Source organism: Solanum dulcamara, chromosome 2, assembly GCF_947179165.1.
Source record: "Solanum dulcamara chromosome 2, daSolDulc1.2, whole genome shotgun sequence".
NCBI lineage: Eukaryota > Viridiplantae > Streptophyta > Magnoliopsida > Solanales > Solanaceae > Solanum > Solanum dulcamara.
This window is the reverse complement of record NC_077238.1, coordinates 64,002,955-64,017,141: the sequence shown is the minus strand read 5'-3', so window position 1 is coordinate 64,017,141 and position 14,187 is coordinate 64,002,955. Positions and strand designations below refer to the sequence as shown.

General features: G+C 35.5%; 1 protein-coding gene across 1 annotated transcript; it reads left to right on the top strand.

Annotated features, from left to right (window-relative positions):
* Positions 1–1,188: 1,188 nt before the first annotated feature.
* Positions 1,189–4,651, top strand: LOC129872229 (uncharacterized). Its single transcript, XM_055947141.1, has 5 exons — positions 1,189–1,306; positions 1,583–1,682; positions 3,348–3,426; positions 4,182–4,313; positions 4,427–4,651. Exons 1-5 carry the CDS (start codon positions 1,189–1,191, stop codon positions 4,649–4,651), a joined length of 654 nt encoding a protein of 217 aa, XP_055803116.1.
* Positions 4,652–14,187: the final 9,536 nt, after the last annotated feature.

Sequence of the window (14,187 nt, the reverse complement as noted above, 5' to 3'; positions counted from 1 at the left end):
AAGATGGATCAAGTTGCATAATGAAATTCACTTATTTGTCGGATTAAGGACTTAGGTGAAATTATTTTACTGATTTTACATGTAATACACTAGAAAAGAATTACTAATAAAAAAAGGTCTGCTTAGTTAAGGATTCATGGAGAACATATAAAACCCTTGTTTCACTTCTTATTAATTTAAACCACATTAAATTATACTTTCGTTCGTTGATGTTTGCTATTTTGATTTATTGATTAGTTTTATAAAAATCCCCCCTTTATTTTCTCTTTTTGCGGGAATAACTTGATTACAAAAGCAAATAATAATGATCTAAAGTCTAAACCATATTCCTCATGGGATCGACCCTAACCTTCATTAGGTTCTATATTTGATTAACGGTTGCTTTATACTTATTTAGGGAGGTGTTATTTGGGCGTATCATATTGCTTTGGTGAGTCCTCATGTTTCAAAGGTGCAACCACTTATGTCTTCTTTCATTTCAAATTATTTTACTTTCAGATATTTTGGGTGAGTTAGGTCTTGCCCTATGCCCCTATCTATGGAATAGAGTCTTTTCAGACTAGACTAGTATGATTTTTTTTAAATTTTCTTATGTTATGTTTGTATTCTCTTTTATTAAAACTTCTGTTTGAGACTTATCCTCAGCATTTAAATATATTCTAGACTATTGTGTTATCTAAGGCAAGCTATTATATACTAAGAGGCTTGTTTAGGTTCTCTCAATATCCTATGTGTTGTACCATATCTAGTGTCTAGCTTGGAACATGACAAACTTAGTATCAGAGCATCAGGATTAAGTGTCCTAGGATGTCTGATGAAGCCGTGTGAAGTAGAGTCTTGTTCATGAGCATGAAGCGCACCACATTTATGAATGAGAGGCTATGAGGTATTTAAGAAACTTCACTTTTTTTATCTCTCTTAAGTCATGCGATAGAGTTGAACTCTATAGGGTTCCGCTTCTAACTCTTGTTCTTTTCATTATAGAACTATGCCTCCAAGAATAGCTTACATGAGAAGAAATTTGAACGTGAAGATGAAGAGCACCAAACACCTCAAGCTTCAATTGATCCATTGCTCGAGCAAGTCTTTCATGTCAAATTTAGGGGCATTTTCTATGTGCTTGCCCAAGCTATGGTAGCACAAGCCAACTAAGAAGTGGTAGCTCCCATGAATCTAGATGTGGATACAATGACTACAAGAGTTTATGACTTCACAAGAATTAATCCTCTAAAAGTTCATTGGTCTGAGTTGGATGAGGATCCAGAAGAATTTATTGACGGAATTCAAATAATTGTTAATATCATGGGTATAACTCTAGCGGAGATGGTGGATTCGTTTGCTTATAAATTAAAGAGGGTGACTCAAGTATAGTTAAATCAATGGAAGAGAGAAAGAACTATGGGTGAGGGTCCCTTAGATTGGGGTGGGTTCAAAGATGCTTTTGTACACCACTTATTTCCCCTTGAGTTGAGGGAGGCAAAAGTGCAAGAATATATAAATATGAGACAAGGCAACATCAGTGTAAAAGAGTATGCATTAAAGTTAACACAATTGTCTAAATATGCTCTGACTTTGTTGGCAGATTATAGAGCTCGTATGAGCAAGTCTGACTCTAACATTTCGTACATGGTTATGAAAAAATATAGAATCGCAATATTGATCAAAGAGATGGATATCTCAAGGTTTATAACTCATGCCAAACAAATTAAGAAGGAAAAGATTAAGTAGAGGGTTAGCGAGTTAAAAAAGGCTCAAACCAATAATGGTGATCTCTTATTCAAGGTCCGATAATAGAGGTTGTTCTTAATTTCAGCAAAGATTCTAAGGTAAAAATTCTTCTAGTGCTCTAGTCCAAAAGCTCAACAAGGATAAAATGTCTAACTCTAACCCTCAAGGAGGAGCTCCTAGTGATTAAACTTTTCCTACTTGAAAAATATATGGAAAGAGTCATTTGTAGAGATGTTTAGCCCGAATAAATAGTTTCTTAGGATGTGGTATGATGAGACACAAGTTAAGGGATTTCCCTTCTCTTTCTAGCAAGGGTGGAGAAAGTGGACGTTTGATTCAGACTACTTCTTTAGGTTTCCCGAGTTAGTAGGGTACTTCATAATGTTCTGGTGGTGGCTAGCGCCAGAACAAACTCTATGCTCTTCAAACTCGACAGGATTTGGAGGATTCTTCGGATGTGTTGACTGGTATGTTAATAGTCATTTTGTTTGATGTTTATGTTTTGTTATATTCGGGAGCAAACCTTTCTTTCACGACTCTTTATCTTGCTATGAAGTTTGATGTTAATCCCAAAATCTTGTTAGAGCCTGTCGCAACCTATACACATGTGGGTGATTCAATTTTAGCTAAGCGGGTATATATAAATTGCCCGGTCTTATTCATAAAACCTCAATTGATCTTGTAGAGCTCTATATGACTAAATTTGTTGTTATTCTTGGTATGAATTGGCTTCAAGCATATTATGCCTCTGTTGACTGTTGGACCCAAGTGGTTAAGTTTCAGTTTCTGAATAAACTTGTCTTAGAGAGGTATAGTTCCATGATTAATGGTAAGTTTATCTCATGCCTTAAAGATCAAAAAATGATTTACAAAGGTTGCATTTATCATCTAGTATGAGTTAGGGATATGAATTCTAAAATCCCTATTCTTGACTTAGTTTATATTATGAATGAGTTTTCGAAAGTATTTCCTGATGATCTTCCTAGTATTCCTCCTGAAAGAGAAATAGACTTTATTATTCATCTTCTCCAAGATACCAGCCTATTTATATGCCTTCTTTTAGAATGGCCCTGGCAGAAATAAGGAGTTGAATGATTAATTAAAGGACGTTTTGGAATAGGACTACATTAGATCTAGTATCTCTCCATGGGGTGCTTCGGTTTTCTTTGGTCAAAAAAAGGATAGTTCTGTTTGAGTGTGTATTGACTATCGATAGTGGAACAAGGTCACAATCAAGAATAAGTATCTCATCCTAATGATTTATGACTTCTTTAATTAATTTCAAGGTCTAGTTACTACTCCAAGATTGATCTTCGATTGGGAGACTACGTGTGTGTCCTTTCAGTTACGGGTTGACTTCAGACTTGTCATTGTTACATCGTACACTAGCATATATTTCCTTTTCTTGTCATTATGTGTGGTTGTATCTTCTGGGCTTATGGGAGCCCAATTGGCGTACAGGCTTAGTTGATAGGGCATTACACCCGCGTACATCACTATATCGTGGTTCAGATTCTGGCTACTTTCATACCTACAAACATACTTACCCATTTCTTATATATACCTATTTTCAAGTTATAGTATGGCTTATTCCTGCCTTATTTAATTTTCTTACTCAGTCAGCCTGTGATGCCTACTGGGTACCTCAATTCCGGTACTCATACTACACTCTACATTTGTTTCGTGAAGCAGGACCAAGTACGAGCCAGCACCGCTGATCTTCACTGCTATTGTTTTCATATTTAGAGATTTCTGGTGAGAATTGAGTGTTCTTGGATCCTTCCAATCTCTATCTGTATCAGTTATCCCATTTTTTACTACCAGAGACTAGCCTTGTATATAGTTTTTGTCTTGTATCTATATATATTATTTTGGCTCAGTTGATATGTATTTGCCTATAGTAGCTTTGTATAGTTGACTTCTAGGTACTGGAAGGGTTGTTCTATTATATCTATATCGTAGCAGGTTCTGTATTTCATTAAGTTCAGTTTGGCCTTTGATTATCTCTACCCCCACACCTATTATTAGTCATTTCAGGTTATGGGTTGGCTTGCCTGTTGGCGGGATATAAAAGGCGCTATCATGACCTATAAAGTCGGGTAGTGACCATTTATATCAGAGCCTCAGGTTTGTTGGACTCACCTTTACAAAGATATCATCTAGTAGAGTCCTACAAATGCGTGTAGAGATGTCCATGACTTATCTTCGGGAGGCTACTGGATGTTTTAGGAAACTCCTTTGTGATTATATTACTTTGTGCAGTGTGTATTCATTGGTTTTGTGGAATCTTACTTGTCTCACTATTTCGCAAATATGGCCCATAGGGGTCGACCTCTGCGTAGAGTTAGGGGGTGAGCCCCGAGACTCTTCTATGTGGACTACGTGTTTCAAATTCTATAGGAGATTCTTTAGTAGTGTATTATGTATATAGATCGTGTGTGGTCACTCTTCAGGGGCTAGATACCCGGGCAGACTTGGAGTTACTTGATATGTTTGATTTTGACTCTATTATGGGTAAGGATTGGTTGGCTCCTCATCAAGTAGTTTTGGATTGTTATGCCAAGACTATCACATTAGCTATCCCGGTATACCCCCAGTGGTGTGGCAAAGATCTACTAGATATACGCTAGATGATATTATTTCTTGTGTTTGGGATCGGAGGTTGGTTTCTACTGGCTGCTTATCATATTTAGCTCAGGTTTGTGATATATCAGCTAAGGCTCCTCCTATTAGTTCAGTCACTGTGGCCTATGAGTTTCTAGATGTGTTTTCTACTGATTTGCATGGGTTACCTCTAGAGAGGGATGTTGATATTGCCATAGAGGTGGAGCCGGGAAATAAGCCCATTTTTATTCCTCCTTATCGAATGGCCTCAGTTGAGCTTAAAGAGCTCAGTGTTCAATTTCAGGTTCTTCTAGATTAGGGTTTCATATGGTCGAGTGCTTTTCCCTAGGGAGCTCCTGTTCTATTTGTTAAAAAGAAAGATGAGACTTTTTGGATGTGTATTGGTTATAGGCAATTGAATAAGATGACTGTGAAAAACTTTTATCCACTACATCATATTAATGAATTGTTTGATAAGGTATAGCGAGCCTCATGTTTGCTGAGGTAGATTTGAGGTCTGGTTATCATCAACTGAGCATTAGAGTGGCAGATATTCTTAAGACTGCTTTCTAAACTTTGTTATGGCCACTATGAGTTTTTGGTTATGCCATTTAGGCTGCCTAATGCCCCGGCAACTTGTATAGACCTAATGACTTGTGTATTCAGGCCTTATCTGAATTCTTTTGTTATAGTGTTCATTGATGATATTCTGGTATATTCTCAGAGTCAAGAGCACCATATGTAGCACCTGAGAATTGTACTTCAAACTTTGAGGGATCACCAGCTTTATGCTAAAAAAAATTAAGTGTGAGTTTTGGTTAGATTCTGTGGAATTTCTACGACACATAGTGTCCAAGGATGACATTATGGTACATCTGGCTAAATTTGAGGCTATCCTTGGTTGGGGTAGGCCTATATCTGTCACTGAGGTTAGGAGTTTTATTGGTTTAGCTGGGTATTAGATGGTTTGTTGAAGGGATCTCCACCGTTGCTGCACCGTTGACTCGATTGACTCGCTAGGGTATTCCTTTTGTGCTATCTAAGGAGTGTGATTCCAATTTTCTGAGGCTCGAGGAGTAATTGACTACAGCTACTATTCCAACTCTTCATGTTAAGAGCGAGGGGTTTACAGTGTATTGTGATGCCTCTAGTGTCAGCCTGGGGTATGTTCTGATGTAGATGGGTCGAGTTATTGGCTATACCTCCCGACAGTTGAGAATTCACAAGCATAACTACCCCACTCATGATTTAGAGTTAGCGGTGGTAGTTTTTACGCTCAAAATGGGGAGGAACTGCTTATATGGGGTCTACTATGAGATATATACAGATCATCGCAGCCTAAAGTATATTATGAGCCAAAGATATTTGAATTACAGGCAGAGGCATTGGATTGAGCTATTAGATGAGTATAACTCTCCATTCTCTATCATTTGGGCAAGGCGAACGTAGTGGTAGTAGACACCTTGAGCCGGAAGGCAGTTGACATTGGTAGTTTGGCTTATTTTTCCACTGTGGAGAAGCCTTTAGCTTTGTGAACTGTAAGAGGGGGCTAAATTGAATCTTTTTATTTTCTTCAATTGAATAAACTAAATAGTAAAGTGATAATTAAAGAGCATAAGGATGGACGAATGCATCTCTTTGGTTAGCCACTGATCTTTGTGATTTATAGAGTGTGTGGCTTGACTTCTCCACTCCAAAGGATTTGATCCTTGGAAGGAAGATGAATCCTTCTTTCCAAGAATAAGGACAAAGTCTAGATTGACTTTGTATCTCTAGCCATAGAGGAGTCTTCAAAAATCCTTCTTGATATAACTTGATTATTCTCTTTCCTTGAGAAAGATAAGGATCCGATTCCCCTTACCGAATTTGCAGCGATTATCTCTTTTCCTTTTAATACTGTATTCCTTGAATTTAGGAGTGTTGATGGATTTGCAAATCTCTTTTGAGTGATATCTTTCCTTCTAATTGATCTACAGATCTCCTTGGATTGATTATTTCCTTCCTTGCAGTCCTTCTCCTTGGATTGATCTCTTTCCTGTAGATCTTCTTGGATTGAATCCTTCTTTGTAGTTCTTCTTTCCTTTCTCGCAGCCCTTATCTTTCTCTTCTTTTCTTTTTGATGGTTTGATTGTACCTGCACATTTTATCATCAAAATTAACTCCAACAATCTCCCCTATTTTGATGATGACAATAAGTAATTTAGTCGACTTCCCTTTGTAGGTAGACTCCCCCTACATTAATGAGTTGAGTTAGTAGTCGACTCCCCTTGAGTTGAAGCTTCTTTTTTTTATCCTCTTTGCACCTGTTATTATATCTATTCTCCCCATTTGAAATCATCAAAAAGGAAAGAACAAGCACACTAACAGACAAATCACACTAATATAGGAAAGAGATATATTAACATAGTCATGGATGGCAACAAAACAAAACAAGAGTAGCAAAAAAAACATCAGAGGGCTTATGCCTTATTATAGTCCAAAAACAACACTCAATTTAAGTCAATGCTAATTGTTGAGAAATTAGGTAAGGGTGTTGACAATAGCAGTCTTGAGGGCTTCAAACTGAGTGGAAATGGTAGCACCATCTCCTTCGGTACAAGCATGAAGTTGATTTGCAATTTTGACTGCTTTCTTGATAACATGGTCCAAGTTGAGTCTTAACTTGGCTACATCAGCACTGGTCTTTTTGGTGACCTCCTTGAGTTTTTCCATCTCAAAATGAGACGCAAGAAGAAGATCCTGAAGAGATTCAAACTTCCCATCCATTGAATTCAGCTTGGCGAGAATATCCTCTGATATCTCAGGATCAGATATAGAAGAAGGAGAAGGGATGGAGGATGAAGGAATATCTGATGGGGGAATTTTGTCCTTAGAAGAGGAGGGGACACAATTTCCATCAAAATCAGACTTAAGTAGCCAAGAGTCACAAGTTTTGACAAACCCCATATAGCTGAAGGCTTTGGAGTTGTAACATTGTTTAACCAGGATGGGGGGAAAGTCATCAAGACAAATATGATTAGCTTGTAGGATGCGAGTGATTAGCATCCCAAAAGGAAGGCTGGAAGAATCAATAGCTGATTCCAACATAAAGTTAAGAATAAACGAACAGAGTTTGATATGATGTTTGAACAAAAGACAATAGGTGATGAGAGTATCAAGAGTAGTAAGAGTGGAGTAAGAACCAGCACAAGGAAAAAGAGTTATTTCAGTTATGTGAGCAACTACTCTAGTTTCAAAAGAGACATCTTTAGGAATCAACTGAGAGGAAAGATTAACAGATGAATCCAACGCAATAGCGCTTTTTGCTTCTTCAAAAGTCACACTAAGATCTGAGGGCTAAGAATATTTAGAGGGAGCACATAAACCAAAAAAGAAAATTTCAAAAATAGCATCAAATATATCACAATTGAGAAAGATTCTTTTCCAAGCAATAGAGTTTCTAACTCTCCGGGCTTAGAAGACCTAATATTAGCATAGAAGAGACAAATAAAGGGTTCATAAATAGTGTTTGGCATAGAGGAAAAGATATTCCCCCATACTTGAAAATCGAAGAGCTCTTTAATGGGACAGTTGAGAAAGGACAAGAGATTTAGATCGACAATGCAACCATGCACCACAGTTTTTTTCTTGAGAGAGTGAAAGAGAGATTCATGAGAGGGACCCCAAAAATTGCTTTTAACCTCTAAAGAACTATCAATATTGAACTTTACCTTTTTCTTCATATCGCCACCCGACTCTTCTTCAATACGACGTTTTGGGGGATGAGAGGATTCTAAGGAACCATAAAGGAATTGATACTCAGAATCGATAGGAACGGGAGAGGAAATAACTCCTTTTCCTTTATTTCTGGTGCTTTCTCGAGAGGGAAGAGAAGAGAATTTAGATGTATTAGTCATTGAAGGAGATGATAAGAATAGGGGAATTAAAAAGGATTTAAACTAGAGAAGAGGAAGATGAAGAGGAGAAGTGGAAAAGTAAATAAAGTGAGGGGAATGAGGAGATTGAAGTGATGAGTCAGGGAAGAGGAAGAGTTGGTAATAATTACCTAAAAATGGGAGAAGCAATCAAAAAATTAATTAGATACACGCATAAAAAAGGTAAGATAATCAGCCAAATATTCAACACAAATTCTCAAATATTCCCAAGGATTTTCGAAGAAAATAGAATCTTTCATCTAGAAGAGGTTTTGTAAATATATCAGCTAATTGGCAATCAGTATTAACAAAAGATATGTCAACATCTCCTTTTAAAATATGATTTCTAATTAAATAATGCTTAATGTCAATATGTTTAGCTCTAGAATGATGCACAGGACTTTTTGACAAACATATAGCACTAGAATTATTACACAAAATTTGAGTAGGTTTACAAGAAATATCATAATCTGCTAATTGATGAGTTATCCAGAGTAATTGAGCATAGCATAAGCCAATAGCAATGTACTCAGCCTCAGTAGTAGAGATGAAGACACAGTTCTGCTTTTTACTATTCTAGGAAATTAGAGAATTTCTAAGAAATTGACAGGTTCTACTAGTGCTTTTTTGATCAATTTTTTCACCTGCAAAACCAGCATCTGAAAAATCTTTTAAATTAAAATTAGAAGAGTGATCATACCAAAGACCAATAGAAGTGGTTTCCACAAGATATCTAATAATTTTTTTCACAGTAGTTAAATGAGACTCTTTAGGAGCTGACTGAAATGTTGCATATTTACACACACTAAACATAATATATGATCGACTAGTTGTTAAATATAAGAGATCCAATCATACATCGATATTTATTTTCATCTACAGGCTTACCATCATTGTCCATATCTAGAGAGCATGTAGGGCTCATTGGAGTCCCTATTGTTTTTGCATTGCTCATCCCAAACTTATGAATCAGTTCTTTTATGTACTTACTTTGGCTAATGAAGAATCATTTGTTAGATTGTTGAATTTGCAATCCCAAAAAGAATATGAGCTCTACCATCATACTCATTTCGAATTCACTTGGCATTAAGTTAGCAAATTCCTTGCACAACACATCATTAGTACAACCAAAAATAATATCATCCATATAGATTTGAATAATCAAATTTCCCAGAGGAGACGGCTTGATAAAGAGAGTAGTGTATTTTTCCTTTAGAGAAATCATGAAAGATTAAGAAAGAGCTTAAATGATCATACCAAGCACGAGGGGCTTATTTTAGACCATACAAGGCTATAATTTAATTACAAGGAATGAAAATTCAGGATTTTCAAAACCTGGAGGTTGTTTGACAAAAACTTCTTTAGTAAAGTCATTTAAAAAGCACTTTTAACATCTATTTGAAAAAGATTAAAACCTTTGAATGCAACATATTATATAAGTATAAAAATATATTCTAACCTTGCTACTGGAGTGAAAATTTCATCATAGTTGACTCCTTCTTGTTGAGAGTAACCTTGAGCTACTAACCTGGCTTTATTTCAAACAACTTCTCCAGTTTCATTTAGCTTGTTTCTGAAGATCCTTTTTGTGCCAACGATTGAGTATTTTCAGGCTTTGGAACTAGTGTCCATACTTCATTTTACTTGAAATGATCTAGCTTTTCCTGCATTGCTTGTACCCAATGGTTGTCTTTCACAGCTTCATCAACCTTTTTCTGTTCAAGTTGATATATGAGTGCTATATTAGCACTTTTATTGCTAAAAGGTCATGTTTTCATGCCTTCATTTGGATCTACGATAATGAATTTCTTTGGATAACCAGTTTCACTTCTCTATTTATTTGAAATTTCTTCGATTGTGAATTGATTTCCTTGATTATCAGTCAGCTATTCTAAACAATTGACTTTTTTAGAAGGGATGGTGGTAATTTGTATGTTTTGAGCATCATCATCACCCGTACTTATACAGTTCTCAAAAATTTGACTAGAGTCATTGAAGATAACATGAATAGGTTCTTCAATAATAGAAGTTCTTTTATTGAAAATTCTGTAAGATCTACTGGTGTTAGAATATCCAAGAAAAATACCTTCATCGCTTCGTGGATCAAACTTACTAAGATTAACTTTTTCATTATTATGAAAAAAACATTTACATCCAAACGGATGAAAGTAAGCAATATTGGGTCTCTTACCATTCCAAAGTTCATATAGAGTCTTTTTCAAGATAGGTATGATCAAGCATAGATTTAATATATGACAAGTTGTACTTACTGCCTCTACCCAAAAATATATTTTGGGACTATTATTTTATTCCAAGAGTTTTTATTTTTATCCCTCACACCAAACGGACCTTAGTGCATTCTATGTACTAACACATACTTTTTTTATATTATATCATAATATAGGGTCCGACGATCATCACGCATATTCTGCTCATGGCTAGAGTTTGAGTTACTATTTCTATTATTGGTGAGCACTCATGTTTCGAGGATATGACATTTATATTTTTTTCTATATTTTTCATGATTTTATTTCTTATGTTGGTGAGCTAGGAGCTTGTCCTACACCCCGTCTAGACTAGTAGAGGCATATTAGATATTTATGGAGTCTATATTATCATTTCCATTAGATTTTGAGGTTGATTCCTCTTTTATCAAGATATCCAGGTTAAGACTTTTATTCCGCACTTATGATGTCTTTTATTATCTTATAATTTACCTTATGTATGCTCATGAATGATATGCTAAGAGGCTTGGTTGGAGTCTTTCAAAATTCTAATCATCTTGTCACGCCTAGGGCCTAGCTAGTGTCGTGACAAAAATACACCTAGCTTTTAACTTTTTTTGAGCTTTATATCTCAAATATCCACATTTCTATTTTAATACATAATATATGACACTTTTAGCTATGTTTTTTACCATTAAGTTTAAGAGGTTGTATAATATGCAAGATGATATAAGCCAACATATTTATGAGATTATTTTATCCCGCCCTCTAAGTATGAGAAAATATTTCATCTCTATGAATCCGTGAGTAGGTGAGAAAACCTTTAACCTTTATCATGAATGTTTGAGATATCCTTTCACAATCTTTATACTTGCTTGAAAATATACTTTAATCATGTTTCATCATCAGCATAAATAATTACTTAAATCCTTTACCAATCCATGACCATAATTCCACAAATTCATTCTTGAATATAGCATAAGGCATAGGTCCATGAAAACAATCAATTGAAAGCATGCAACTAAACTTGAATCATATGTAATCGAATCATTAACATTAAAACAAATTATAATTGAATTGACCCAATGCAATTTCATAAGAATCTAAGTTAGAAGATAATTCATAAAAGAAGAATTTAGAAAACCTTTGGGGCTCCTTGAATGGAAAGGAACCATGATGAATTCCCATATACCTTGATCAATTAAAGTCCTAAATTATCTTTGAATTAGGAGACTTGAACTTGGAGATCCTTGAAACCTTTGCTTGACAAAGAAGATGGACTTGGAAGAAGAATTCTAGAGAGATCATTTATACTTAGTGGATGAATGAGAAATTTAGGAGGGTTAGGGGTAGTTAATGGACAAGGATTTATGCACAACCCATCCAAATAAATTATTAAAATAATAGGGAAAAGACTAAAATACCCCTTAAAAGAAACTGACGGGTCCTTGGACGGATGCCCTTCACTGATTGTCAGACCCTCTACGGTCCGTTAATAGGCTCGTGGATTTGGAGGACTTTATTGTGATGTACCATGTATTTACGGTACTTTTAATGCTTTAAAACTTAAGAATTGCATGTCTTTTAAGCATTTGTTAGCATATTTGATGTTGGTTGTGCTTATTTTGTAGTAAACTAAGTTCGAGATTTGGTTAAGGATTTACAGCACTGAAAAAAGGTATTTTTGGGTTTTACGGGCTCATCCTACAACTCGTCATTAGTTATACGGGTCGTAGGTATAAATCGTCAAAAGACACGAGAAAAATAAAAGTTGAATTGAAGACCACAGCTGAAGTCAATGACTCATTCTCAGGTTTACGGGTCGTTAAAAGTAGTCTTCAAAGTAGCAGTGAATGAATTAGGGAAAAGTGAAGAAGATGAGTAAGTTCTACGGCTCGTTTAAGTTCCTACGAGCCGTAGAATTCACTCGTAACTTGAAGTTACAGGTGATGAAGAGAGGGCAGTATCTACAAACCCATTTGATGAACCGTCTTCAGTTTTATGATTCGTAGAGAATGGACGTGAAGAAGAAGAATACTCAAAGTAAAGTGAAGGATTATAAGCTGGGTCGATGACTCGTCTATGTTGTTATGATCCGTAGAAGCGAGCCGTAGACCCAAACCGATTTTTAGTTTCCTATGGTTTCCAAATACATATTTATTTAGGAATATTTGTCTATAAATACACTTCTTAGGTTCAGATTACTTTATGCACATTTTTGGGTTTGAGAATGTAGCTTAAAATACTTTTTTGAGCTTTTATTCTTCAATTTTGGTTTTTGTTATTGATATTTTACATTCGGATTTTATTGAAGATTTGTGGGTTTTCGTTATTCTCATTTTAAGTTTATGATTTCTTTTAACCTGAATATTATTGATTGTGAATACGTTGTTATGAGTAGTTAATTCCACAACTAGGGTTGTGGGAACCATGAAGAATTAATGATGTAGAACTTAATAAAAAGTAATTCTTGAATAGTGTGTATGCATGTATTATTTTTCCCTTCATTTTGATTGTTTTTAATGTTGGCCAACATTAGAACTCTCCTTATCCTTACTTGCTGGATCAAGGAGGTAATGGATGGAAAAAGGGATTAATGATATTTGGAGCTAATAATCCTTATTTAATTAGCTTGAACGGATCAAGGGATAGCTAAATCTGGGATCATTGGTAAGGGTTAGTAAAGCATATACTCGTAGATTGATCAAGTTACATAGTGAAATTCACTTATTTGCCGGATCAAGGACTTAGGTGAAATTAACTTACCAATTCTACATGTAATACAATAGGAAAGAATTACTAATAAAAAAGGTCTACTTAGTTAAGGATTCGTGAGGAACACATAAAACTCTAGTTTCATTCTTATTGATTTAAACCACATTAATCGATACTTTCTTTTGTTGACGTTTGCTATTTTGATTTATTGATTAATTTTATAACACCCCCCTCCCCTTTATTTTCTCTTTTTACAGGAATAACTTGATTATTAAAGCAAATAATAAACGATTGATCTAAAGTCTAAACCATATTCCTCATTGGATAGACCCTAACCGTCATTTGGTTTTATATTTTAACGATCACTTTATAGTTCTTTAGGGAGGTGTAATTTGAGAGTCTCAAATTTTGGCGCCATTGCCGGGGAATTTGCCTTTTGAGATTAAGATTAATTTTTATTATTTGATTGGTAATCATTATTTCTTTATATTACATTATTTTTCTTTTTGTTTTTCCTGAAACAGATTTTGATTCCTAGGGCAAGCCAAATACGAGAAGTCAAGGCATTCCCTTGATTCCATTCAATCTCGAAATTGAAAGAGCATTACGTAGGATGGCGAACAACAACAATAACAATTAGGGACACAAACTTGATGATGGCGCGGACATTTTCGAGAGAAACATGAAAATACACCATAACATCCTCCGCAACATCAACTATAAAATATCCTTAATAATCCACAAGTAGCAAGGCAACGTCTTACACCTAGACAACACCTCGAATTTGGCATGTAGAATAACTATGGGGTCCATCCTGAGGCCGTCGAAACTATGGGTGCTATTTTGTTACCAACATTGCTGGCAGGAACTAAGTTTAGCATCACAAGCGGGTTGATTTGAATGTTTCATGGTAGAGGATTGTTTTTAGGATTGCCATCCAAATATGCACATATTTTTCTCCAAAATGTGGCGTACGTTTGCCAAATTAGTATTGGCGATCC